We start from the raw sequence: 26,998 nt of genomic DNA on the forward strand, positions 1-26,998 counted from the left end.
CGTGTAGACCTCCTCAGCAACTCTGCAAAGGTAAAGAGCTTGTAAATTGTTCCACAACCAGGACCAGAATCCACATTACAAGTCGAGTGAAAGATTTCATTTTGCTGCCTTCAAATACCTGGTTTATTGAATGCATTTCTTTTTCTGCTTCCCACCAGCTGAATCCACTATCCCTCAGCGTCAGAAGGAAATCTATGTTGCAAACCACAGGCAAGGCTCTTGTTGTAACCTTTTCCACTCTTAACTTCCAACTAATCATCTTGTTTCAAATTGATTCAAAGAAGAGAATGTAATTAGTAACTAATCTGATGGGGACAAATATTTGTTAACCATTACCATCTCTCTGATACCGCAGTGCTTTCAGATTTGTGAATGAATCCATTTTGACCCCAACTTTCAGCAACCTTGTGTGCAGTTTTATTGCTTTTTGACTGCATGCTTCCATCAGTTTTATCAATCTCGGGCCCCTTTCCTCACCAACAGCATCTTCACTAGTTACATAATTTGCTTAGAATTTCATTTTCAACAAACCCAGTCAGATACCGTGCAGCTCAAACAACGAGATGCTGGGATGCAGCAGCATGTTGTGAATATTCATTATTCCTATTTCTTTGCACTACAGGACTGTTCTCAACTCCTGACGGTGAACGCACCAGTAGAATGACTCCTAAAGACAAAAACAGAGAAACATAGCAGAGATGATGCACAACATAGTGATTCCATCATAAATTAGCATATTTACCACTCAGTCCTTATCATCACACAATTATACAAACATTTTGAGGCGTGACTGGAGGCAGATTGAGGTAATGCATTTCAATGAAGCACAGTATTATGTATACAGCTCATGTGATTATATGCCGGTTAACTGGTATTTGAATTGATCTCCAGTCATCCATGGATTATTTATTCATGCATTTATTCATTTATACCTTCTTCAGACGGTTGTAATAGAGTTCTGCACTGAATTTAATGTATATGTAGCTGATGCAGCTCAGTATCCAGTCAGCTGAGTCCAATCATGTACAACATATTGTTGATCATATGTACTAGAAGTATTCAGTGATCTTAAATGCAACATCAAAATGAACAATCTCTACATGAAACTTTTGCAGGGATGCAAATGATATCAATGAAGTAAATGTGTCCTGGTGTTGCTGTGCCATAAATACAATATTACCAAATAATAATAATATCAGATGTCATATCAGAAGCAGGAATGTAAGTGAAAATGATACACATAACAGCCAGCTTTTGCTTTCAGTCAGGCTTTTACCCATCCCATCTTCCCTCTCAGTATATTTTCCTTAAATGAGGGGGTTGGCTGTTGCAGCTCCTCACTCTCTACAATCAGCTGCTGTTGACCCTGTCACGGTCCTGCCTGCAGACGGAGGGAAATCAGCGTCACTTTGACGAAGTCAGTGGAGCGTCTTATTACCGCACTACAGTCCTTGTTGGCTCTGAACTCACCGACCTGCGGTCAGTGCGATCGACAACTGAAGATTTAACAGAAACTTAAACACACCTCGAAGGATGTCCGGGATCACTGGGAATTTAGATTGCGAGGAATGTTTCTCTTCTGCACATGTGGCCAACAGCACAGATGTGCACTCAGCTGTGGACGAGGATGACGAACTTCTGAGATACATCTGGAGAGAATACTTACACCCCAAGCAGTATGAATGGGTTCTGATTGTGGCTTACATCATCGTGTTCTTCGTCTCACTCATTGGAAACTCCCTGGGTAAGTTGCATCGTGTGTATTGCTTTCTCCAGTCATGCGTAACGAGTCTCGCAAAAACATTAAAGCAGACTTTGAACAACTTTTTGGAAGGGCAGAATGGACATATTGCTGCAAGGAAATGAAAATCTAGTGGCACGGTGATGGAAATCTAGAGAAGTGCAGTTGTTCTTTGATGCTCGGTTATCGCAGCGGTGCATCTGCTGACTGACGGAGAAGGATCAAGGAGGATAAGTCACTGCGTGCTAAGTGCTTCTGAGATTTGGACACCCGCAGATGTGGACACACATTGTACAAATAACACCGCTCATTTCGTGCTGTGAGGGTGCACGCATGTACGCGCGCACCTTGCTGCCGCCACAAGTAATGGAAAAGGCTTTTTGCGCGCACTTTGCTTAGACTGACACTGTAAATAATATTGCTTTTTTTCAGTTACATCGCTCAATTTGATCTCCTCTCTGGTCTCCATCATTCATTTTCGGGCTGTTTCGTTGCTGCTTTTAGTTCTCTGGTGCATTTGGGGACACCCCTCACTCATACTGGTGTAAGAATAAATGTCATGAGCATTTCTGCCATTCAACCTCAAACGGAGTCGAAGTGACCGTGTAGCTGTGTCTCACATTTGTATTGCTAGGTGTCATTTTAGTAACAGAATTGGACTCTACTGGTAGTGCCCTGCTAAAGCTCTATTGTCACAGTTACTTAAACAACCTGCTCTTTTGATCAATTACAGCTTTAAGGTTCTTTGCACAAGTCATCTTATTTTAGCATCTGAAGTTCTTTTAAGGTACTTTTTAAAAAAAAAGAAGAAGAGGGCCCTTCCTGCCTGTAAAGTGTCTTTGAGTGCCCAAAAAAGTGCTATGCAAATAAAATGCATTATTATTATTATTATTATTATTATTATTATTATTATTATTAGCTGTGCATGATCCCTCTTCAACTCTATCAACTCTTAAGTTAAATCAGCTGCATGATGGTAGACATAGCACTTGAATACTTCAGTAACACTACATTTTCTTTCTTTTTACTGGAAACAAGAAGCCCATGCTTAAGCAGAATACTCACCTAAACATCTAAAGGTAGTTGAATCTGTTAGTTACTCCATGAGCTATGCAGAAGGTCCAGAAATCTAACTCTTCTTTCTGTTTTCCAGTGAAAATTGCATTGTCTGTCTAATAGATATAGATGATATTGTCCTGTGTTTCATCAAAATAGCATTTCATTCATCAGTTTTGGAGCAATAGCTGACAGGTTCTCATTATGATCATTTCCGTTTGACATGGAAGTAAGGTGGTAAAAATTGTAAACAGCAAAATACAAGGCTTTTAAACTGGTCTTAGCCTCTCTATGTGCTTTTGAGTTGCAGGCATTGTTTTCCACTGACGCTTGCTGCAGCTTTACTTGCTGTTAACAGCAGCACTCTGACTGAAAGGAGATCACACAAGCAATAATTTCAAAGTGCACACAGAGATGTCAATATATTTGGAGGAAAACTTCCATCAATGATGGTTAAGATTTTGTTTGACCTTCTCAAAGATTATAAGTTAAACAGTGAGGTGTGAGGAGTGCAGCTGGGCCACTGTAAGATGTAAGGAAAAAAATTAAACGCATACTAATGATGTCAACAAGGTTATTCCATCAGCAGAAGGTGCTCTGTAATTGCATCTACTGGAGTTTTGATGGTTGTATTTTAATTTTTCTAGCATGTACCAAGTACTCTATTGGAATTTGTAGTGAAGAACTGAAAGTATGTATTCACTTAATGAGGTTCTAGATGTTTGAGGCTTTTGGTTGCTCTAAATTACACAATATAGTATCTTAACTTCAAACAGCCTTTTAATTAATTTAATATTTCCCTTCTTATAGTTTCTTCCTTAACTCCTTGATGCCTGAATAATATTAGATACATAGATATGTATAATAATAGTAACAGTGTTAGAAAGCCCTCATATTTTGATTAGGATGTTGCCAAGGTGGTGTTTTATGTCTATTTCCTCCCTTGTTGATAGTATGTTTGTGTTTTTTACGTAATGTCCTTGAACGCACCTCGTCGTTTTCTCCATAGCTGCACAGTTCACTGGTGTTTCTCCTGTGTACATGTTGAACTGGATGCTTGTTGCATTTTTTTTCCTTAAACCTGCTGTGTGTAAATGAGCGAAGGTGAGTGGTCGTGTGTTCCACCAGTAGAGTGTAATTATGTACTGTTCAGTGTTACTTGTTCATCGTAGAGGCACTTTACCTGACGGACATTAGCTTAGCGATTAGCCCACCTCGTTAACTGTCAGCGTGCCTGGTTACCGCTAATGTTATGAGATTGAAACGCTTAACCATGAGTAATATTTTGCACATTGTTATTGGGTTCATGTGCATTTGTTATTATTTCTTAGTATTAGTTTCCTATGGTTATACTTATGGTGAATGTGTTACTGATTCAGTATTCCTGTCTGTGATGTTTCAGAACCACAGCAAGCTACAGTTATCTACAGTGCTGCACAGCACAGCTATCTGCTACTGCAATAATAATCATTAACCTGGAAGTCTGGCTCCCGTGTTCTTTAACTGGGACACATCATACCTTGCGCCACTCTGCAAAATACCTGGAGACCCTCTCTCCTTTCTAAACAGATATATAATAATTAGGTCCCATCCCGACCGGTCCTACGAGAAACCAGTGCTTGCAAAAGGTTCTGAGGTACATATTGAATATGCACAAACTGGCGTTGGGGGATGGATATGCTATCTTGGCTGCAATCTGAATTAAGGTTGGTTGTTGCTAGAGGTACGGACCCGTACCCGTAGTGGTATGTTGCAAATTGGCGACAATGGGCATCAAGGGGTTAAAGCTGCTATAACTGTGATTTTGACATTAACACCAAACAACTGTGTTTATATGAACAGAGTTTTAGTGGCAAACTTCGTAAATTGTTACCTTTTCTGTGTCTGCACTTAGCTCTTAAAATGATTTCTTACCCCTCAGTTCACTGTTGTGGTATCCCAAACTCCAAATTGACTGTTTTTGTTGACTCTTTTTTTTTAAATCTCTTGAGCACAGCAGACATCTGTTTTCAAGGAATAGCTCTGCTTTACACAACCTGCACAGCAGTAAACAGAATTCAAACAAAGTTATTGACTATATGCTGAACAATGTGCGCTTAGCAGTTGAAGAGACAGATATTTCCCTCAGGAGTTGGTACAGAGAGAACACAGCTAATGATACAGTAAGCACTGTAGTTAACTTAATGGGGAAAAACAATGACTAATAATTACTTTTCCCTGTGTACTTCTGGATGTAGGAATAGAAGCGACTTTTTTCAAGGTTTCCAAAGTAGTTTTTAAGAATCAGTGTTTACAGCTTGTTTCAAAAGGCTGGCGATGGCCGAAAAATTAGTTCTTGTAGATTTAATTATAACAACACAGTAATGTTAAGATTCTAACAAGTTAGTCCTGTTGCTCACTTTCCCAACCCATTTTTTTGTGTGAGAATCACAAATAGGAGATCACCCACTGGCATCTGTTTGGTAAACTCTGGCGCCCCCTTACCAAAAGCGTAATAGCTCGATAAGATATATTTTTTTATTTGTAAGGTTTGTTCTTAAAATAGTTTCTTGCTTCAGGTTGAAGTCCAGCTGTTACCATCCAGAGGCTATATTACCAGCTATCAGCCAGCAGCAGATGTATGCCTCTAGGTTTCCTTTGGCTTTTGAGATAAGCTGTGTTCATTTAATGACTGCAATGAAGGAAATTAAAGAGATCTTTGAAGCAGACTTGCATACAGTACTTGTTGCTGCAGCAGCCACCCACAAGCCACAGCCATAGGTGTAGATCTCATGGAGACATGCACATATTTAAAGCCTATCCATTTGTTCCCCTCAATCAAAAAAATACAAAAAAAGATGATAAAAAAAGAAACAAAAGGCTTTTATCTTAAAAAACTACTTTAATGCTCACTCATAGAGGCAACAATGGTTTTATGCGTGCTGTTTAAATTGTCACCTGATGCCTGAAATTGGTCTTTTTCTTTACATAAATAAAGACATTTCCACCATAAATTGATGCAGAACAAGCACAGTTCTATGCATACAAATTCTGAAAGTAATGGAAGTAATGGAAAAGCTTATTACTTGCACTTTGTGTAGACTGACATTGTAAATCATGTTGTTTTTTCAGTCACAACTCTCAATTTGTGTCATGGCTCCCTCATCTCCTGCTCGGCTCTCAGCCTAATTAGAGACGGCTGCGAAGGAGCGCAGCTGGCTGTAATTGGCAATCACCAGCAGTTAAAAGCCTGGTTCTCCCCACTACGCTTTGCTGGGCCATTGACTGTGCTTTCCCCGTTTGGATTACACCTTTGTCTGGACTCGCCCAAACCTGGATACTCCTCACCTGCTTCGTCTTCTTCCCCTCTCATCCTGGAACCCGCTTCTGCTCGTTTTCCCTTCCTCCGCTCTGGCGTCTGTCCACTCCTCAGTCTTCGCCATAATCCTCACCCCCAGCTTTCACAGTTTAGCTCCTCACCTCGTCTGCCAAGTCTCCAAGGACTTTATGTGAGTTATTTTTCCCATTAGTTTTAGTTTAGTCTAACCTTACTAGCAAGTTGATTTCTCACGATATTTGTGAGTTCACAAATCTCTCAAGAAACCGTCTTGCTCCGCTCCTGCCTTCACTTTTCGTACAGCACCAAGTTGGTTCAGGCCAATCACACAGCAGTGTTCGTGTGTGGGGCGGAATATCCGGGTGTGAAGACGACACCAAGCGCCAGTAGATCAAAACAAACACGGCAACGGAGGACAACGATTGTGTAGATGCTGCTATTAAGTCAGTTTTAGCTGAATCTCCTATCGCTTCTTTGAAGGAAGAACAACGAGAGGCGCTTTGCGCATTTCTGGATGGTAAAGATGTTTGTGCTTTTTTACCTACGGGTTTTGCTAAGAGTTTAATCTACCAATTGGCTCCGCTCGTTGTGACGATCCCGCGATTGGCTAAAAACAAACCTGTCAGAGGCGGGACATACTGTTGCATTGTCCAATCCGTGCCTCTTTCCTCCGAACGGATTTACATGGAGCGGTCCCAGATTGATATTGTGGAGTACTACACAATTCTAAATCTGGCTATTGCCAGGTTAAGTTTAGTCCCCCGGTGGCCATGAGCCGTCATCCTTGGTTTCAGTTTCAGTTCCCTGTTGTGTTTTTTTTTTTTTTTTTTTTTTTTTTTGTGCCTCCCTTATGGAGTTCCTTTTGTTTTATTTTCTGTAAAATAAATAAATAACTTATTATTAATTCACTTGCCTGCCTGTCGCCTGCTGCTTGGGTTCACTCCACGAGTTCTAACAATTTGATCTCTTCTCCGTTCTCCATCATCCATTTACGGGTTGTTTTGCTGCTGCTTTTAGTTCTCTGGTTTCTGACATTTACTGGTGTAAGAAAAACCATTATAAGGTGCAGCATTTCTGCCATACAACCTTCAGAAGAGCCAAAGTGATTATACAATTACTGAAAAAATGTGTTTAATATGTCCCCCAACAGCATTTACACCCATGTCCACTAAAAACTACAAAACTGTTGAAAGTTGTAATAATTTCCTAGATTATGATGAGTTAATAACTTGGAATATTGGTCTCAGTTCAGTCTTTTTTTTTTTTGTGTGTGTGCGTTGTCTAACATCACAAATCTGTGTTGCTGAGCAAGGATCTGATCTTGTATTGAATTCAAACTACATTTTTAAATAAAACAAATTGGCTGCACAAAATGCTAATTTACAAAAGTAATGTGGGTGGATGATTGTAAGTAGAAATGATAAAATAAAACCTCCTTGTGGGGAAAAAAAAGAACATTTTATGTCCTTTTTTTTTAAACAAATATATTCATACAAAGCAGGATGATGCAGAGTTGGACGTCATCGTAATTCAACAAGTGGCTGACATGAAAGTGGATGTTACTAATACTACTATTTCTGCAGTTAATGGAAATAGCAGAGATGTAGTAAATCTTTAAAAATCTGCAAAAAAAAAGAGGAAAAATTCAAATGGATGAAGAGAAGGCTTTGTGATATCAACTATGTCTCACAAATAGACCATCTTTATTAAGCAAACTCCTTTGTTGCTTTGAATCTAAAAGGTTGACCAATGCTTACCATTATGGCATTTGTGAATACATTTTAGAAGAAATGTGACCCATGTCCAGAAGTATACAGTGACTGAATATAAACACAGCCACGATTAACTAACTAATGTCAGGGATATTATTGATTTTTGGTGTTAAAATCATTTAAGTAGCACATTTTTGCATCACTTCCATAAAACTTAACCCTGTACAGTTATTATTAATGGGGAAATTAGCTATGGGGACACAAATCTCTTTTTGTACAAAGCTATAAACATTTTTATAAGAAGTTTATGTGAAGCTGGTCATTTTAACATGGAGCTCTATGGAGACTTGCTTGCTTTTTGAGCCAGCCTCAAGTGGCTCCTTTAGGGAACTGCAGTTTTGGCTTCATTTTTCAGCCTGTTTGGTTGGATCACGTTTTGACTTTTGTTTGCCGATGCCGTTTGTTTCTTTCGGGTTTTCTGAATGTTTGCTAAGTGTTTTTTTTTTTTTTTTTTTTTTTTTTTTTAAATCACCCACTTCTTTATTTTGTCTCACCTCTATTGAGCTTTGAGTAGGTGGTACATAACAGCGCCTGTGTCCTTGTTAGCTCAGGATTTTGTATTGACGGGTACTTGAGAGGGTAAACACATGGGTAATAGAAACTCAACAGAAAATTTGTGTTTAAAATCAGCAGCTGGATCGTGTTGCATCAGTTTTGTTAATTAATAGATACATTTGAGCGTGAAGTCCTATAGTAATCATTAATTGTGATTCCAGACTTTTTTTTACTCATTGTTTCAGGTTGCAAAATTAAGAATTAATAAATGTCCTAGTTGTGCAAATAATGACCAAAGAATCTTGGTCAAGTTAGCACAGTGTGATATTTTCTGTCATTCTAAACATTTTTTCCATATATGCTCCTACTGCTAAAACAAAGACATGCATACATGGACAAAGGATTTACAGATTAGTGTAATCCATCCTGTGAACTTATTTCTTATGTTTTGTGATACCACGTTAACACTAATGATTACATTTGATCTTGATTAAAACATTTGAATCCCAGCAGCTAACTATGCTACCACTGATTTTGTAAGTCACCACTTTGAAATCTATTAGTAGTTATTCAGAACTAATAGGGTGTTTACACTCAAAACGAGTCATACATGTGCAAATAGTTCCTCATTGAAATCTGCTGCATAATCAACCCTTTGGTCCCCTTCAGGGAGTCATTTGATTTAATGTAAGCATTAGAAACACTAATGGAGCTTTAATGCAGCAGCAGTGTCCTCTGCAGAATGATTTTTAATGAGGAAAATATTGCTGATCATAACTAAATTGACCTAAATCAACATATTTAATTGTCAGCTTGATGAGCTAACTATTAAACTGTTAGTCTCACAAACCTGATTTAAGGTATGTACATCAGCGAGAACCAGTGAGAGAGCCAGCATAGAAGACTTTAATTCTGCTTAAATCTAATTGCCTCTGATAAAAAACAAGAACTGGAAAGGTTGGAGTTGTTGACATTTGAGTAGTACTGAAAAACACATTTTGTCAGACCATGGAGCCATTGATCAGTGACTTTGTCATAAATTTGTATGGGCATTTTTCACTACCTTTATGGGGTGTATTTGCACAATACCTTGCAGTAATGTATATACATTTAATTGCCCAAATGCACTGTATTGACTGTTGTAGACATTTTTAATGAAAATCTTTATCATCATCAGGCATTGTCAGTTCAGAGTAATTTTATTGACATAATCGGACTGATCCATATTGAGTTTTTCATGCAGCTTCTGTAATAGTTTTAGTTATGTGCACTCTTTTCACCCTGCTTGTCCTAGAGTGCGCAAGAAAAGCACTCAGAGAGGGAAATACTCCGCCTAGGCTGCTCAGTCTTTGTATCATTTCCAACGGATGAAATCTTTAATAAAAAAATTACCTTGCGCAGAGAACAGGCATCCTATGCATATGTACGTTATGTACTGATACCGAATTGAGTGACCTAAAGCAGGCGGCGGGAAATGATTGGACTTGGAAACACCCCCACAATTTAATCAATTCTTCCCAGTGGATTTGTAGTAGGATCGCAATCATGTGATCGTCAGCTAGCAGGTGACGTTGCATTCACTTGTTGTCATAGTTACAGTGACAGTGTGACGCTACCTCGCACTGGGAAATCCTTAACAAATCTGTGGATCCAGACTATAAGCCTCATCACTGCCAAAATCTAATCAGGTGGTCTCTGCATCATTTCTGACCTGCCCTGAAATTTTTGCCCAAATCCGTTATTCGGATCGTCACATAACTCCGCTGCGTTCTTTGGCGATTTAATTCTAATGATTTATATTTTTTACAGTGGTTTGACATGACGTCAAACAGGACTGATTGAAGAGGTTAATGATAGGCAGAGCACAGATTGCTGCTACTGGCAAGGCAGCGACAAAAATAACGTGCTTTTATTTCCAGGCCTTCACTCAGTTATAGACATGTTTTTGTCAGCAGAAAGAGTGGCAATGTTGTTACAAACTGCCACTCAGACACCCATTTTTGATTCACTTTCCTGCGGATTTACTCGTCATTAGTTTTGTAGAGCTGCAGCTTGATTAAAGGGGGACCACAAAACTCCCACTAACAAGTTTCTGTGTACCCAGATGAGTCCTTAAGGCACTTGACCGCGTGTCCTTGGGTTGCCTTCACAGAGGGCATGAATGTGATGTGAAAAAGGAGCAGTCAATTGCACAACAACTGAGGAATTCTTACAAACTGCCACGGGCCAAACTGAACATAGAAAGTGTAAACTGATTCTTTCTAATGAGTTGTGTGACTAATTAAATGCAGACTTTTGCCAAAATATATGCAAAAATATGCAACTAGAATAATCTAGAGTCTTGTAATTGTGACCACAGACAATCAGAATATCGTTTTACCTCATCTGGGCGTCAGGCTTTATGCCTTCAGGCTTTGTGCTCAGTTAGCAGTCGCAAAAAACAACTTGAGGCAAACACAGACAAAACAAAGATGTTGCCGCAAATACGAAACTAATTTTTTTCAAAATAAGAAAATATAGGTTTTTGACATATACACTGAGTTTATTCAAAGATGAATTAGACGCTGTCCTGACTGGTTGACTAATTTTGTGCATTTTGTTGGCTCATTCATGAATTGTTTGTTCATCACCTGAGTGGTTCTGTTGAGTCATAACCTGGCAGGTGTATAGCCTACAACCTTCAACTATCACTGTTACTTTGTTGCTATCCCAGAAGAATGTGAATTCTTTGAGTGGTTTCTCACACAAGAACATCTAATCTACAATCAGTAGTCACAGATTGCTTTGTGTAGATGTCTGAGTGAAATGCAGCAGTTCTTCTTTCTCACACTTAAAGTCTAATGTATTACATTTAAACTGATCATGATGAGTAGCAGATTCTGTAGAAGAGACTGGTTCAGCCTGTAAGCAGCTGTTTGTGGAGGCCTTAAAGATTAAAAAAACAAAACAGTTGTTTCGAGAATGTACTTGCTATAGATTTTACCTTTACTTTAAGCTGTTTCATAATACATTAAACAGCCAGATGTGTCAGATTCAGGGCAGATTGACCTACATCCTTTCTTCAAATCAAGACTCCTGCAAAGATTCAGATCTGCCATATCCACCTTACAAGATTATAGTTTCTGGTGTTTGTCTGATATTCTTGGACTCATTCTTTGTCTCTTTAGCCCTGGATCTCCTACCAACTCGCCTTCTCCCTGGATTCTGCAGTGGATCTGCTCACCTTTGGTTCCCACATTTTGGACTTTCTGCACATCTCAGCTACACTTTTATCCATGTTCTGTGCTGTGGAATTTCCACAAAAAGTCAATTCACAAAGAGGGGTTGCCCATGAGAATGATTTACTGGCGATAACTGTGTGCATGTGGGCCTTCAAAACAAAGGAGCCAGAGATATAACATCACACTCAATCTTATGTGGAAGTCTGTCTCTCATACCCCTCCCGGAAGAGGAAAAAAAGGTCGGGGTCATTCTCTGACGTTTCCTTTTTCTTACAGCTCCATTAATGAGGCGCTCCAAGGCCTCCACAGAATTATACGTGTGGACTTGCAAGAGACAGAATTAGACCTCCAGTGCAGTCCAAGGCCTCATGGTGAGCACAAGAGTGGATGAGAGACAAACCTTCACATATAATATATGAACTATGCAAAATAATAGCCAGTGATGGCAGTAAAATATCGTACACTAGTAAAATATGGAAGTTCCATCACGCTGTGCACAGCCAGACTCCAACCTGATTCTTCAGAAATCAGTCATTCTTTCTGCTCTGCTTTTTGATATCCCATCCCTTTGAGCAATAAATATTTATCTCACTTCCTCACTCCACTCTCCTTGTCCCTCTATCTATTTACCCGGCTAGCTATAGCATGTAATGTTGCTGCCTGCTTCTGAACACATGTCTAAGTTCAGCAAAGCAAACAAGTGTGGAGTGAATGCTGAGGACAGTATTATTCAGCCTTTTCTATGAGGGGTGAAAATGACCCCACGGCAGCTTAAGGTATAAATTATGATTTTTATCCTGCATCCTTTCATAATTCACTAGATAATTAATTAAATGATTACAATGAAAATCCTGAGCTGTGAGATGAAGGGGTTTTATTTCAATAGAATTACATACATTTTAAAACGCCAAGGGGGTTATATTGACCCTGTGGCGGTTGTGGTTTTATTTCAGAAAATAGTTGAGGCTTGAATACGATGCAATGCCGTTGCTTGCATCAGTGCAGATCCATTTACCCTCCAGAGATATAATGTATTGTGTCACTCCTTCACGTGTGGTTTTGAGAGATGAAGCATGATCTAGTTTGACTGTGTTTTGTGACAGCGCCTGTAGCATCTTGGTTCCTGCAGCGGCATGAAGAGCTTTAAAGGAGGCACTGAGGAGGAAAAGCAGCTTATTCACATATTTCCGCAGCAGAAGACACATGTTCATGCAGGTGGAGTTACGTACTGTAAGTGCTGATGTACACAAGAAAGGAATGCAGCCAGAATGTTTGTCTACATTGTAGCACTTTGTAATCAAGCATATGCGTATTAAGGTAATATTAGTTCTTTTTTAGCAACTTCGTTGTAGCTATAAACACAGCAGTGATCAAACTGGCACTGAACTATATTTTCATTTGACTGCATCCTCCCTTTGATCTCCTGTGTAGTTCAGTCACACTCTAGACTTTTCATCTTTTCAATCTACTGCAGCTTTAGATGCACATTTTAAAGTGGTGATACGACCCTATGCGTAGGGCTTCAAAGGCCCTTGAATGTGACAGCTGTCAATGAACATAAACAGATCCACAGAGCCCTGAATGCACAGAGGAGCAAACTTAAGAGCCACAGAAATAGTCTGGACTGTGTGGGTGTAAACAGCAGTTTTGACTGACATGTCCCACTCTCTTCTGTTCCAGATTTTAAGGCAGGCAAACTTCCACCTTCTTCATCATTCATATTAGCTCATTATGTTCAGTGAGGCAACTTGAAGGTGAAATCATTCATGTCAATAAGGAGCCTCAAGCCAAACGGATCTGCTTCCTGTTGCTGATTGACCCACTTATCTGGTATAGATCTCAATTTGATTGACATGCAGGGCGACAAGCCAACATTTCAATGTCACAGTGTGACAACTATAGGTAAATTGACTGAATTCCACTTGTCACCTGCATCTGTGCTTTTCCTGCTGTGACAAGTCAAAAAGTGAAAAAGTCACTCTGAAGGTGCCCCGTGGTTTCTGGCACCGACGTGTTAGTGACAGATCCTTTAAAGTCTCTAAGTTGTGAATTGGATGTGCCTCTGATCTGACTTTTTTTCTTGGCACATTTCCTTGTCGATGCATAGTCAGTCCCTCCTTTGCCCGGGGCCGGTAGATGCAAACAAGGACTGTTCATTTACCACCTTATAAATCCAGATACCTAGATCTTGACATGCAGCATTGTTGCGAGATAATTAATACTGTTCCCTCCCTGATGTGCTAATTGGTATACTAGATAGATAGATAGATACTTTATTAATCTCCAAAGAGAAATTCACAATACCAGCAGCATGAAAGGCAGAGAACATGAGAGCATGTAAGTTACAAATAAGACTATATACAAATAAGACTATAAAAAATATATAAACATCTAAACATCTGGCAGTTCAATAGTGCAGTAATGCATTTGTGCAAAAAGACCGTGTGTTTCAGTCTGTAGCAGTCTGTTTTTTCACACTTTAGTCTAGCATGTAGATGTGAGTGTGTGTGTGGTAAGGTGCGTGTGTGTGCGTGGTGTTAGTGTGTCGTGAGTCCGGAGTTTTTTTCGTTTATTTTGTCCATTTTATCGCCCTCCCCGGTTGGTGTTGAAGAGCCGGATGGCGTGGGGCAGGAACGATTTCTTCAGTCTGTCTGTGGAGCAGGACAGTGACAGCAGTCTGTCACTAAAGCTGCTCCTCTGTCTGGAGATGCTGCTGTGCAGAGGATGACTTGGATTGTCTATGATGGACTGGAGCCTGTTCAATGTCCGTCGCTCTGCCACTGATGTTAGACTGTCCAGCTCTGTGCCAACAACAGAGCCAGCCTTCCTCACCAGTTTTTCCAGGCGTGCAGCATCCTTCTTTTTCAAGCTGCTTCCCCAGCACACTACTGCGTACATGAGGGCGCTCGCTACTACAGACTGATAAAAGATCTGTAGCAGCCTCTTGCAGATGTTGAAGGATGCCAGCCTTCTGAGGAAGTACATGCGGCTCTGTCCCTTTCTACACAGAGCATCAGTGTTGGCAGTCCAGTCCAGTTTGTCATCCAGCTGCACTCCCAGGTATTTGTAGGTGTGGACCACCTCCACGCGGTCCCCTTTGATCATGACCGGTTCTGGATGCGGCCTGGGTCTCCTAAAGTCCACCACCATCTCCCTGGTCTTGGTGGTGTTGAGTAGCAGGTGATTGGAGTCACACCATGTGACGAAGTCCTGGATCAGTTTCCTGTACTCATCCTCCTGTCCACCCCTGATACACCCTACGATGGCTGTGTCATCTGCGAACTTCTGCACATGGCAGAGCTCCGTGTTGGACTGAAAGTCGGACGTGTACAGGGTGAACAGGACAGGAGGGAGTACAGTTCCCAGCGGTGCTCCTGTGCTGCTGGCCACAGTGTCGGACCTGCTGTCCCCCAGCCTCACGTACTGAAGTCTGTTGGTCAGGTAGTCAGTAATCCACGCCACCAGGTGTGTTTCAACTCCCATATCTGTCAGTTTGTCCCTGAGGACCAGTGGCTGGATTGTATTAAAGGCACTGGAGAAGTCCAAAAATGTAATCCTCACAGCACCACTGCCTCTATCCAGGTGAGAGAGAGATCGGTGGAGCAGAAAGGTTATAGCATCCTCCACTCCGGTCTTCTCCCGATAAGCAAACTGCAGAGGGTCCAGGGTGTGGTGGGTCTGTGGCCTCAGGTGGTGTAGCAGCAGCCGTTCCATGGTCTTCATCACGTGGGATGTCAGGGCGACCGGCCTGAAGTCGTTCAGCTCACCAGGATGTGGTTTCTTTGGAACTGGAATGATGCAGGATGTCTTCCACAGCTGGGGAACCCGCCTCTGTCCCAAGCTCAGATTGAATATGCGTTGGAGGGGGTGTCCCAGCTCCCTCGCGCAGGCCTTCAGTAGTCTCGGGGATACTCCATCAGGTCCTGCAGCTTTGTTGGGGCGCAGCCTCTTCAGCTCTCCCCAGACCTGAGCTGCTGTGATTGTCATGGGAGGTGTTATGGGGGGGAGGGGTGGTGTCCTCATCTGTGTTGGTGTTGGCTTGTGGGGGAGTGGGGGCTGCTGTGTTTATAGGTGTGGATGGGTTGGGGTGGTCAAACCTGTTGAAGAAGTGGTTAAGCTGGTTTGCCCTTCCCATACCCCCCTCAGTGGGGACACTTCTCTTGGAGCTGCAGCCAGTGATGGTCTTCATCCCCTCCCACACCTCCCTCATGTTGTTGGTCTGCATCCTTTCTTCTATTTTCCTTCTGTACTGCTCCTTTGCCTCCCTGAGCTGCACTCTGAGTTCCCTCTGTATCCGCTTGAGCTCTGACGTGTTGCAGGAGTGGTAGACAAATACACAACTAAGTTGAGGGCAGAGGGCTTCTTTCCCCCAGAAGGCCTCATTTAAGAGGTGGTTTAAGGTAGAATGTAAAATGCAAATATGAATGCCAGGATGTGACGCACCTATCTAATTATAGGTTTAATCTAATTTGCATATGCAGTTGATTGGCATCCACACAATAACATTCCATACTTTGGTTCTTAAACATGCAGACACCTCATACAGCGGTGCTCTCAGGTGCTTCTTTCTTACTGAATGCTAATTCTCTAGTGCGTTGCCACCAAAAATAACTTGATTGGCAGCAAATGCAAGAGCGAGGGTCAAAGCAGGAAATTAGTCTTCTCTACACTTATTAGAGACATCTTCAACCCAGTCTTCATGTGCTTCAAACAAGTAAAAAAAAAAGAAGCTAAGATTCAACAAGATGCAGCAGTTAGTGGTGAAAACGTGGTGGTTTGAATTGTAAATAGAAGCACATAGGCAGATGTGTACATAATCTTCAGTAACTGGAGCTAATATTTTCAGTGTTGTCTAATTTTATTGCTTCCTGGAAATACATCTTTTCCAGGAAAAAAAAAACTTCCGCCATAATTCAGAGGTATTAAGATTTTTTCAGCCTTGACATACTTTTCCCACCTGCCGTCCAAATCCTGTTTGCCAGTTTGCGCATTGATTTATGCCATGTGGGGGTATGAATTAGTGAATTAGTTCAGAAGCAACAGCTGTTTCTCTGTTGCACACCATACAGTTTGACTTTGCATCATGTATTAACCTAGTGCAAATAAAAGGAATATCTTTCACTATCTTTTCAGCTGTGTTCACAGACACACAATTTAATCAACATGCGAGCACAAACGTTTTTCTGTTTTCTGTCTGTGGAAGGTCTGTGTGGAATTTCTCATTGGTATTTTGCCAACTGGAACAAAGGCATCAACAACAATGTAATTATTATTTTCTTCAAACTGTGACTGTGATTGACTGCATGCCTTCAGGGCATTGGTGGCTAGCATTAATTCTACAGCACTAATGTGATGAGTATTAGCATTTATAGAGTCTTTGGACCGTCTTTAATTGTGCATCAATTTCAGTTTGTTTTGCAGTGTGGAAAAACCGTCACATGCGCACCGTGACCAACTACTTCATAGTGAATCTTTCCCTTGCTGATGTATTGGTCACCATCATCTGCCTGCCTGCCAGTCTTGTTGTAGACATCACGGAGACGTGGTTCTTTGGAAAGACTCTTTGCAAAGTTGTCCCTTATCTGCAGGTAAGAGGTGAACTCTAACATCTAATTTTCAAACATGATATTAGAAAGTCTGCTCTCATCAAAACCAATTCATCTGTAAAATGTTTCTAAACACAAGCCAAGGATTGTATTTCTACTATTCTTACATTTTTCTTTCGTTGTAGCCATGAGAGTAAAAAATTGCTTTCACATATCTAATGGTTATCCCATGCTGAGCCTTGGTCAAGTCATTGGCATTACTATAATGTTTTAAATTCTACTGTAGTGTTCCTAAGCTAACACATCAAAGAAAAGGAAATCACACATTTTACTCGATATTGTTGGACTGTTGATCTGTGGTGAGAGCATAAATCAAAATCCTACATTTTTCAGTCCAAATCCTTTGTTACATTTGTGTGAAAGTGGACGGTTGCTGTGTGCAACAAGTGTGCAACGTGTTCTGGATGGATGTAGCTGTAAACCAAAGGATGGTATTTATTCCAAACCGAGACAAATCTTCTGCCCTGTAGTATAGCTTACCATATATATTGGACCCCGTAGCCCTGGATTAGTAGGCTCTTTGAAGGTCTTCATGGTCTCATTCACCATGTTTACTGCTGTGCTCTTTGTGCTTGCTGCTGCCACAGTATTTGTAAAGATCTTGACCTGCTGCTTTGTTGAACCCAGGAGAATCTAATTCTCACTCTGGAAGTGCATTTTGCATGACAGTCTTTTTAGTTGGGTTCATCACAGAGTGCTACAAAGGATAAACACAACACATTGCGTAATGTTTGTAAAGGGGTCTATACGTCAGACTACAGCTGGTAACAGGATTAAGCTCATCCATGATCTCTCAACATAACATGCATGCAGGTGGCAAACAATCAGCACAAGTGAGCAGCGTTGGGGAAATTGCGTTGTTTTAGCCCAAATGTGACGTTGTGGTTTTTGTAGTTCCATAAATACAATTTTAAAGGAAGTGTAGTATAGAGTATGCTCTTTTTGTTGACTGAAACAGCAGTAGCCTTTCTGGAGCGGTGTCATTCCCAGCTTGAGACGCTTCTTTCTGCTGCACCTTCACCTCAAGCTCTATTCATGACAACTGAGAAGCCAATGAACAGAATTGCACTAAGCTGCAAACACTGGCATTCACCAAAACCTTTGACCGCTCTGGACTACATGAAAGCTCCTGTTTGCTTCCAAACATTTGCTCATATTCTGGGTATTTTCTGTATTTGTCTGTATCAAAAAACTAACAAAACTAAACCAATAATATGCTGCTCATCCGTCTCTCAACACCGTCTGTGGCTCTCAGCCCAAACACACATTGCTTCCTACATACTACTGTTCCTTGGGTAATAATGGTGCACATGTTCATAGTGATGGAAGCAAAGGTTAGTATTATTGATATTTGTAGCTTTTGGACCACGTGGCAGAGGTTAACCAGTTCTTCTAGCAGACTTTGGCTACACAGATAAAACTTGTCAGTAGATTCACTTTTGCTTTTAGTATTATCTTACGATTTGACGCAAGTATGTAGTATCAGAAGACTTTTCACATATACTTCATCTTACAGTGCAACTCATGGCTGCTCTGCTCTGTGTCTGTAGGTTTCCTTGTGTCTTCTATGTTTGCATCATGTCCAACACACTCATTGCCATCCTGGGTCCATCTTAAGGCAGCCATACCAAACTCAACATACTGTGTCTGACAGTGCACCATTGATTTTCTGTCAGGCAGAGGGCAATTATATGGGGATTTGCCCCTTCCTGCCGACAGTGCAATGTTCTCAGCCCTGTTCTTTTACACCTTTTAAATGAAGCAGAGCCAAGGTGATAAACATTTCAAAGTAATGGAGTTGAACATGTATTTCCCACAGGATCTGACCCCCCACAATCCACAGGGTCTGAACTCGGTGTTGCTTCTGTGAACCGAATGAACTCATTGAAATTCCATACATGTATAATGCACTTTAGTTGGATAAGAGCATTTCCAACATAGAAGGCTTTCTATAGATGAACAGGCCATGTGATCTCCCGTTGGTTCAATTTCACAGATCCATGATTAAAATGCCACTTCACATGTTTTGTTCAGCCTTCTCAAAAGTGTCCTTTGCAGCAAGGCAGCTATGCAATTTATATAGTGGTAGAGTGAACCGCCCTCCATCAAGGAGACAAGACTGAAGATGGAGAAGATTGCTGTTGGTCCTGCTGCTCTGTCATACTAACTGAATCTTGCTCTTCTGCACTTAGACCCACTGCCATTTAAGACTTTACAGCTCAGGTGGAAAACTCTTTATTAGGCTCAGTGTATGCCTGACCTTCACAGAGATTAATGTCAGTGCCATCATTGTATTTTTAAGAATAGTATTGCCATTCTGATTCACCTTGAAAATGAAAAAAACAAAACAAAACGATAATAAATCAGCCGTACAATATCTGCTCTGACGCCATCAGACAAGGCCAGATTCAACATACTATATTGCACATTTGATAATGTATGCTTTGCCATTCATCATTTTTGAATAATTATGCTGTATTCTCTCTATTGGAATTAATTGTTATTGCAGACAAAGAAAAAGACACGTTTATTTCATTCTCTGGTATATCTCTATTTATACCTGTGTCAGATCAAAAAGACACAAGGCCAATGCTCTGTTGTACCTGCCCTGGAAAAATCAACTGAAAATAAAATAGAAAAGCGTTTCACCAAAGTATTTCTTCAGAGCCATGCAAAGTCTCCAGCAAATACAAGTTTTAAAGAAGACAGGTGACTGTCTTGTGTGTCACATTCACAGCCTTGAATACAACAAGAAGTCATGGAAACTATTAGAAAAGTACTAGTATTGAGAATAGCGTTCCCAGATTACGTTTATCTCTATTTAACTGGTGTTCCCTTTTTTTTTCTTTTCTTTTTTACAGACAATCTCCGTTTCAGTGTCAGTCTTAACACTGAGCTGCATTGCCCAGGACCGCTGGTATGCTATCTGCCACCCGCTGATGTTCAAGAGCACAGCCAAGAGGGCTCGCAAAAGTATTGTTGTGATCTGGGTTGTGTCGTGCATTATCATGATCCCTCAGGCTATTGTGATGGAGTGCAGCAGTCTGCTACCTGAACTCACAAACAAGACCAGGCTGTTCACAGTGTGCGATGAACACTGGGGAGGTTAGTTTTTTTTTTATAAACTGTATCTCAAGCAATGTGAAAACATCTTGTCGATTGTGTCCCTCACTGTCAGAAGCCCTGGTTGAACCACTAACAGGCCAACTGCAGTTACATGTGTTTTTTTTTTAGTAGCACCTCAGTAGAGCCTTATTCAGGCTGTGTGCTAAAATGTGCTCGCCTCACACCCGTTGGCATTAAATAATAACATTGTCAGGGCTGAGCGCCATTCACAGGGTTAATGAGGGTTTAAAAAGCAGGCTGTGTTGCTTTTGATGTACCAATCAGTTTACCACGATGATTGAAGTCCTCAAAGGACGGAAAATCTTACAAAGGGAGAAAGCTTTTCAGTGCTCCCCCTTTACTGTGCTACAGTAACTGAGCGAGGATATTTATTTGGCACCTTTGAAATACCGGATTCCTTACTTTAAGAAGCCTACTGTTATCACTGTAAATGTGCTGTACAAAAATGGAAAGATTGGCTGGCATAGCAACAGTGATAGAGGATGAGAGTCTTACCAAGTGCTCATCCAGACAGCTTTCAATCAAGATTATAGTTGGGATTTTTGACAATACATTGTAAGAAAAAGAAAAAGTTTGCGGTTTCTGAGGAACAAATCAGGAACAACCTGACAATTAATGAGCAGCTTGTGATTTGCTTCAAATTGAGGACTAAATAGAATGAACTGATGAGTCAAAGTTATCGGTTCCTTGTCGTACTCCTCTAGCAGATTTTGTAAAAGTAACATCCACGTGACAGTCAGGACCCAAGGTTTCCCATCAGGACATTTCATTTTCAATAGATAATCAATTAAATTCAATTTATCTGCCAGTGGTTTTAATGTCGTGGTTCAGTTCAGGTCCTTTCATCATTTCCTTCTCGATAACTAACATTTTTGTGTATCATATTGTAAAGTGTGTCCTTGAATTCTTTCAACAGCTGAGATCTACCCAAAGGTGTATCATACCTGTTTCTTCATTGTCACCTACTTCGCGCCATTATGCCTCATGGTCCTTGCCTATATTCAGATTTGTCACAAGCTGTGGTGTCAACAGGTGCGTATTCCAGAGCTTTTTGTTTAAACAAGGCCATGTTCATACTTAATTATCACAGCTCAGTGACATTCGGTGCTCGCATTGTCAGATGCATTTGCACATTTATTCCACAGATTCCTGGAAGCACATCAGTGTTGCAGAGGAAGTGGAGGTCCATCCAGTGTTCGGCTCCGACTGCAGGGCAAGGAGAGTCCGTGAGGGTTCAGACCAGCACAGTCTGTGCAGAGATCAAACAAGTCAGAGCCCGACGTAAGACAGCGCGCATGCTGATGGTGGTGCTCTTTGTTTTCGCTCTGTGCTACCTGCCAATCAGCGTGCTCAATGTCATGAAAAGGTAATGGCATCTCCTGAGCTTTGCTGCCTCTGAAATAAAAAGACATTGAAAGGAGACCAACAACAGATTGCTTTAAACCGGGGCTCACGTTTTGCTTTTTTTTCTCACCAGTTTCACATTTATTAATGCAAGATGCAGCTTGTTTGAAGTGCTTACGTGTTGCATGTTTTCATGATACAGTAAAAAAAAAAACAACAACAACAAATGAGTTTTTAATGAACACCATGTCACGATTTTCCCTACAGAGTCTTTGGGACTTTCAAGAAGATAAACGACAGGGAAACAGTGTATGCATGGTTCACGTTCTCACATTGGCTCATATACGCCAACAGTGCAGCAAATCCTATCATCTACAATTTCCTGAGCGGTAGGTTTATTTACCTGCCTCGTCTCTCAGAGTGGCTGCGTAGGTTCATTACTGCCCTCTAGTGAGCAGAATCCCTACAACATCACAACTCAACACTTTAAATTCCTCATCTGACATAAAATAATTGAAATAAAATAAAGATGTTGTTTCTGATCCAATGCGTACCGAAGCTTCAAATTGAAAACAGATCTCCTGTTTTGTGTTCTCTCCAGGGAAGTTCCGGGAGGAGTTCAAATCAGCCTTTTCTTGCCATTGTTATGGCCAGGATCCAAATCGAACAACAAGAATAAGGAAGAGAACGAGCACAGACAGCCGAAAATCCCTGTCAACTCAAGTTAACAACGTGGACAACCTGTCGCGCATATCGGATCATATTGTGTAGTCTTATAATTCAGATGGGGAGCGCTTACAGCCAACTCAGGCTTCAAAGGACACGATTATCATTAAGGTAGACATGTGAGAGATGTAAAAACCTGATTAAAAACACAGCTTGTGCTAGAAAAGAATCGGAATTATCGTTTTATGTAGTCAGTTTCATAAGGACACTCATGAAACCGTGAGCTCAAGAAAAGTGACAACAGTTTCCTGAAGACTTTCTTTTTTGTTTTACAATCTCTTGTAATTCACAGAAACTGTCTATTTATTACAAAATAGGATGTCTAGTATTTATTATCACATGTCACATGCGTTTTATGATGCACAGCTAGATGAAATAACTTAAATTGGATTTTCAGTGATTGTAAATTGTTTTGAATGTATCATTTTATTTTTGGTCCGGTGACCAGAGTCAGTATTGTACATTATCACAGGTGACAGAAAGTGTTTATTTGTTTGTTTGTTTTAAGAGTTTTTACAACAGTAAGAGAGCAGGTGCTACAGAAAATAATCCAATGCTTGGTAATTTGTGATTATGTGCATTAAGTGTATGTAAATGACGGCAGGTCAGGTTATGAACAGCCATCAAACTGCTGAATATTCAGTGGAATTTCTGCATGAATGTGTCCTGGTGGACCTCATTAAAACACCTCTTTCTTTCAGTCGACTCAAACATCATCTGGCATCACATCAGCAAAATGACCATGTATATCACTGGAGCAAAATTGGATTTTAAACAGCATGAGCACATGGAATAGTAACCTTTAAAATGTGAAATCCAGAAACGGGAATGTTTGGAGTCTGCATGTGTGCCTGTGTGGGTTTTTTCTCTGGATGCTCTATTGGCATTTAACTGCAGATTCTATATTGGCTGTGAGTGTGAATTGTTGTCTGTCTCTCTGCCCTGTGATGGACTAGCGACTTTCGCGGGTGCAGCCACCTCTCACCCAGTGTCAGCTGAGACGGTCGGTTCACTGTCATTCAACGCATTCACAATTGGAAGCTGCTCAGTAGAAAGTCTTATCTGATATTGTGCAGCTCCTCTAGACCTGTCTTGGAGTCAAAGCCCTTGCTAAGAGGCATCTCTGTGAAGCATCTAAATGAGGCAGCTTCAAACACTGCTCCTGCACGCTCGCCACCAAACACACAACACATCAAATATTCACTAAGTGAAGGAATACAAATGTGAATAAAAGTTCTTCAAATGCAACCAACAAAAAACAAGCATTAATCATCATTGTAATCAGTTGAAGAGATAAGGCCAATGTTAAACACTTTGCTTCAATGCAAAGGGACAAAAATAATGGAAATGGAGATTTGTCACCAAATCAAGCTCATCAAACTGAAATAACAATCAGGAAAAAGCAAAAGTCACATGAAACACGAAAACAAATAATGCCATTTCCCAGTGACAGAAAACAAAGATGGGGAAAGGATTCTCAATAGGTCAGCGTGATTTGTCATCAGTGAATCGTGGCCTGACTGGTGTTGATTGTGATTGGGCACCAATCTGCTTGTTAAGCTTTGTCGGAATTATTATATTTCGGGTCTTTGTGGATGACACTTGATATGTAGCTGCCGGTAGCTTTGATATTCATGCATATTTAAAGAAATAAAAAATAAATCTCACACTAACATGATTGTGGGAGCAAGGAAGAGCATGTACTTGACTTTATGACAGCACTGCTTTGATTCTCAGCCTGACTGTGCACTTCCACATTGTTATTACCCCCAGTGGTAGTACAATGCACATTTGCTCTTATTTCCTGACTACTGTTTAGACATCTCTCCATCCATCCGTTATCTTTACACCGCTTAATCCTCATTAGGGTAGCCGACTTAGGACAAAGGGGGCAGGTCACCAGTGTATCACAGGGCTAACAGAGAGACAGACAAACTCATAATTTAACCCCAGCATGTTTTTAGACTGTGGGAGGAAGCTGGAGTACCTGGAGAAAACCCACGCATGCACATGGAGAACATGCAAACTCCATGCAGAAAGATCCCAGGCCCAGGCCAGTACGTGAGCCAGGGATCTTTGACCTGTGACAGTGCTAACCACTACGCCACTGCGCAGTCTGTTGCTGCACAGCTTATGAAATTATCTTGAACACTTTTAAACATCTACATTTTACTCTCGCCTTTAAATCTCCTTAAAGCTATTACAGTAAACCTCTTTTTTCGTAGTTTTTGTTACGTACTTTGTATATTGTGACTTTACATTTTGTCATGCACTTTTTTGATTTATCACCTTGACTTCATTGTGCAGCACTTTGATCAATATGTGTTGTTTATAGTCTTGACTTATCTTGCTCAATATACTCTGTTCTGCTCTTTAAGATGTACTCTCCTGTATTTAAATTAATTTTGCCACATTTTAATTGCAAAAGTACATTTTCGAACTCTGACAGATACAAAGTTATTGTTAAGCATTCTGTATAATCAGAAATATTGTATGAAACGGGTATACTATATATGTTTGAAAATTATTAATGAGGTACGAGTAAGTCAGTTCCAACTAATACCTAAATGTAGTTGTAGAATATGAAACAAAGAAGGAGCGACTGGGTATTTTGGCTATGCCCATAAGTTGGAGAAAATTATTTTTTAAATCTGCCATGATGTTGGAAAATCAGTTGTTTACAGTGTTGGAAAGCAGCCTTGCATTCTTACTGCATACAGTTATGAACTCTCAAAGATACAGCTGTATAAGAAAGTCTCACCATAAACTCTTCCATAACCTGAATATCAGTCCATAAATGTTTTGAACCACAAGTGATGTCTGCTTACTGTATTTATTTCATTTGTTCTGCACAGATGTGGTTTGTTTACAGTGGGAGCCCACAAGTTGTGATGCTCCAATAATGTAGATGGAGTGTTATGATTTTTTTTTTTTTTACTTCATGTCTATTGTATGCATTAATTTTACCCCTTTTGTCAGTGCTTTGTGGTGTGTTTGGAGCCTTCTCGTTTCCGTATTTCTAAAAATTGCTGTATGTCTTATATTTTTATCTAAATTGTCTACAAATAGTGAATGTTTTTAAAGTTACTGTACTTATGGCTGACACTATGACACAACATGGAGTTTATGGACTTTTCAAATGCAGTTAAACATGAAGTATTAGTTATAATTTACTACACAAATACAAGTTCAGTGAATTTCCCTTCACAGTTCGCACGCTGCATGTGTGCTTAAAAATACAATCTGGTTTTCAGGTTGGTCGCTGACCTGTTCTGTGCAAGAAAGGAACGATGTGTTAACAATCTAAATATACTTGAAAGTTAAATATCTTTCTCCAGAATTGCAAACACCATCTTTAAAAATACACAACACGAAAACTAACAAAATCTTTATTTATTTCAAATACTTAATGAGGAAACTTGCAATCAGATCTTCTTTTTCCCCTTATAGTGGTATTTCTGCTTTGATGTTTTTTATGACCAGATCAACAGTTGTCTTTCTATAATTTTTTTAAATTATTATTTTTAGCATGGCCAGCATGCAATAAAAAATATAGATGTCAAAGGCTGCAAAATTCAAATTAACTTTCTTGTATCCATACAGAACCATAACACAATACTGTCATCTCAGGGCACTTCAAAACCAAACAACTTCTCTCCAGCATGCAAGCCAACAATTAAACTTGCTTTTGTCACATTTACTTATTTGGAAACACGCTGTCTGACTCTCCAGTGTCTACTCCATCACATCCCCACTCAGTCATCTTATGTGCTCTCAGCTTAATCTTATAGATTGCTTCATTAGCTCTTTATCTCGATGTTTCTGTTCTAGTGAGATTTGATTGTGTATTAATTAACTGTCAGTTCACTCCTCACAGTGCCTGATATCCTGCACATCTTTTACAAATAAAGTATCTGGCTACAGTGTGTATCTTCTGTCTTGTCTTTCTGTCCTGTTTTCTGCAAAAACACACACATTTTTTTTAGCACAATAAACCAAACAATGACATGGGTTTACAGCAACTAAGCTTTGTATTTCATGTTTGCCGAAGACTGGCCAGAGGTAAGAAAATGCCTTCTTGTGCTAACTGAGAAAATGTGACTTGAGAAAATGAATAAAATGAAAATGATGTTGCGCTCCCCTTTAAGCCACATAGAGCAATCCCACAACAGAGTTGTATCTGTCAGTCCCTACTTCAAGTATCGGTCTGATGAACAGATTTTAATAATAATGTTTGGTAATGATACACATGTTTAAAAAAATACTGTGCTGTGAATTCTGTGATATAGTAATAAAAAGCCTTGGTGTCACTCTCTCCATGCTGAAAATCACAGACACAGAGAGAGCTTTCTTCCTGAAGGGGGCGGGACAGCAGCAGCTCAGCTGCATTCAAGGTTACAGACACCGAGAAAGCTTATTTGAAACCAGGAGTTATACCATCATGGTGAAATTAACCATCTCTGTATTTTTAGCTGGAAAAAATAAAAGACACAGTCTGGGGACATGTGAGACATCTGGAAGTTGATGAGAGAAGAGCGAAGCAGTAATGTTACAGGTCAGAAAATCAAAACTGTGAGCTGAAGAACCCAAATCAC

At 40.3% G+C, this 26,998-nt stretch overlaps 1 protein-coding gene across 1 annotated transcript; it reads left to right on the top strand.

The window, feature by feature from the left end:
• Positions 1–1,306: 1,306 nt before the first annotated feature.
• hcrtr2 (hypocretin (orexin) receptor 2) lies at positions 1,307–26,331 on the top strand. Its single transcript, XM_022212148.2, has 7 exons — positions 1,307–1,744; positions 17,011–17,189; positions 20,069–20,312; positions 21,250–21,365; positions 21,479–21,699; positions 21,945–22,066; positions 22,279–26,331. The coding sequence occupies exons 1-7, from the start codon at positions 1,534–1,536 to the stop codon at positions 22,446–22,448; spliced, it is 1,263 nt and encodes a 420-aa protein (XP_022067840.1). The 5' UTR covers positions 1,307–1,533; the 3' UTR covers positions 22,449–26,331.
• The last annotated feature ends 667 nt before the right edge of the window (positions 26,332–26,998 follow it).

Source organism: Acanthochromis polyacanthus, chromosome 15, assembly GCF_021347895.1.
Source record: "Acanthochromis polyacanthus isolate Apoly-LR-REF ecotype Palm Island chromosome 15, KAUST_Apoly_ChrSc, whole genome shotgun sequence".
NCBI lineage: Eukaryota > Metazoa > Chordata > Actinopteri > Pomacentridae > Acanthochromis > Acanthochromis polyacanthus.

Coding starts and splice junctions, on each gene's coding strand:
- hcrtr2 (XM_022212148.2), top strand. CDS start 1,534: ATGTCCGGGATCACTGGGAATTTAGATTGCGAGGAATGTTTCTCTTCT. Junction 1,745..17,010: donor ACTCATTGGAAACTCCCTGG/GTAAGTTGCATC, acceptor CATCAATTTCAG/TTTGTTTTGCAGTGTGGAAA. Junction 20,313..21,249: donor GTGCGATGAACACTGGGGAG/GTTAGTTTTTTT, acceptor TTCTTTCAACAG/CTGAGATCTACCCAAAGGTG.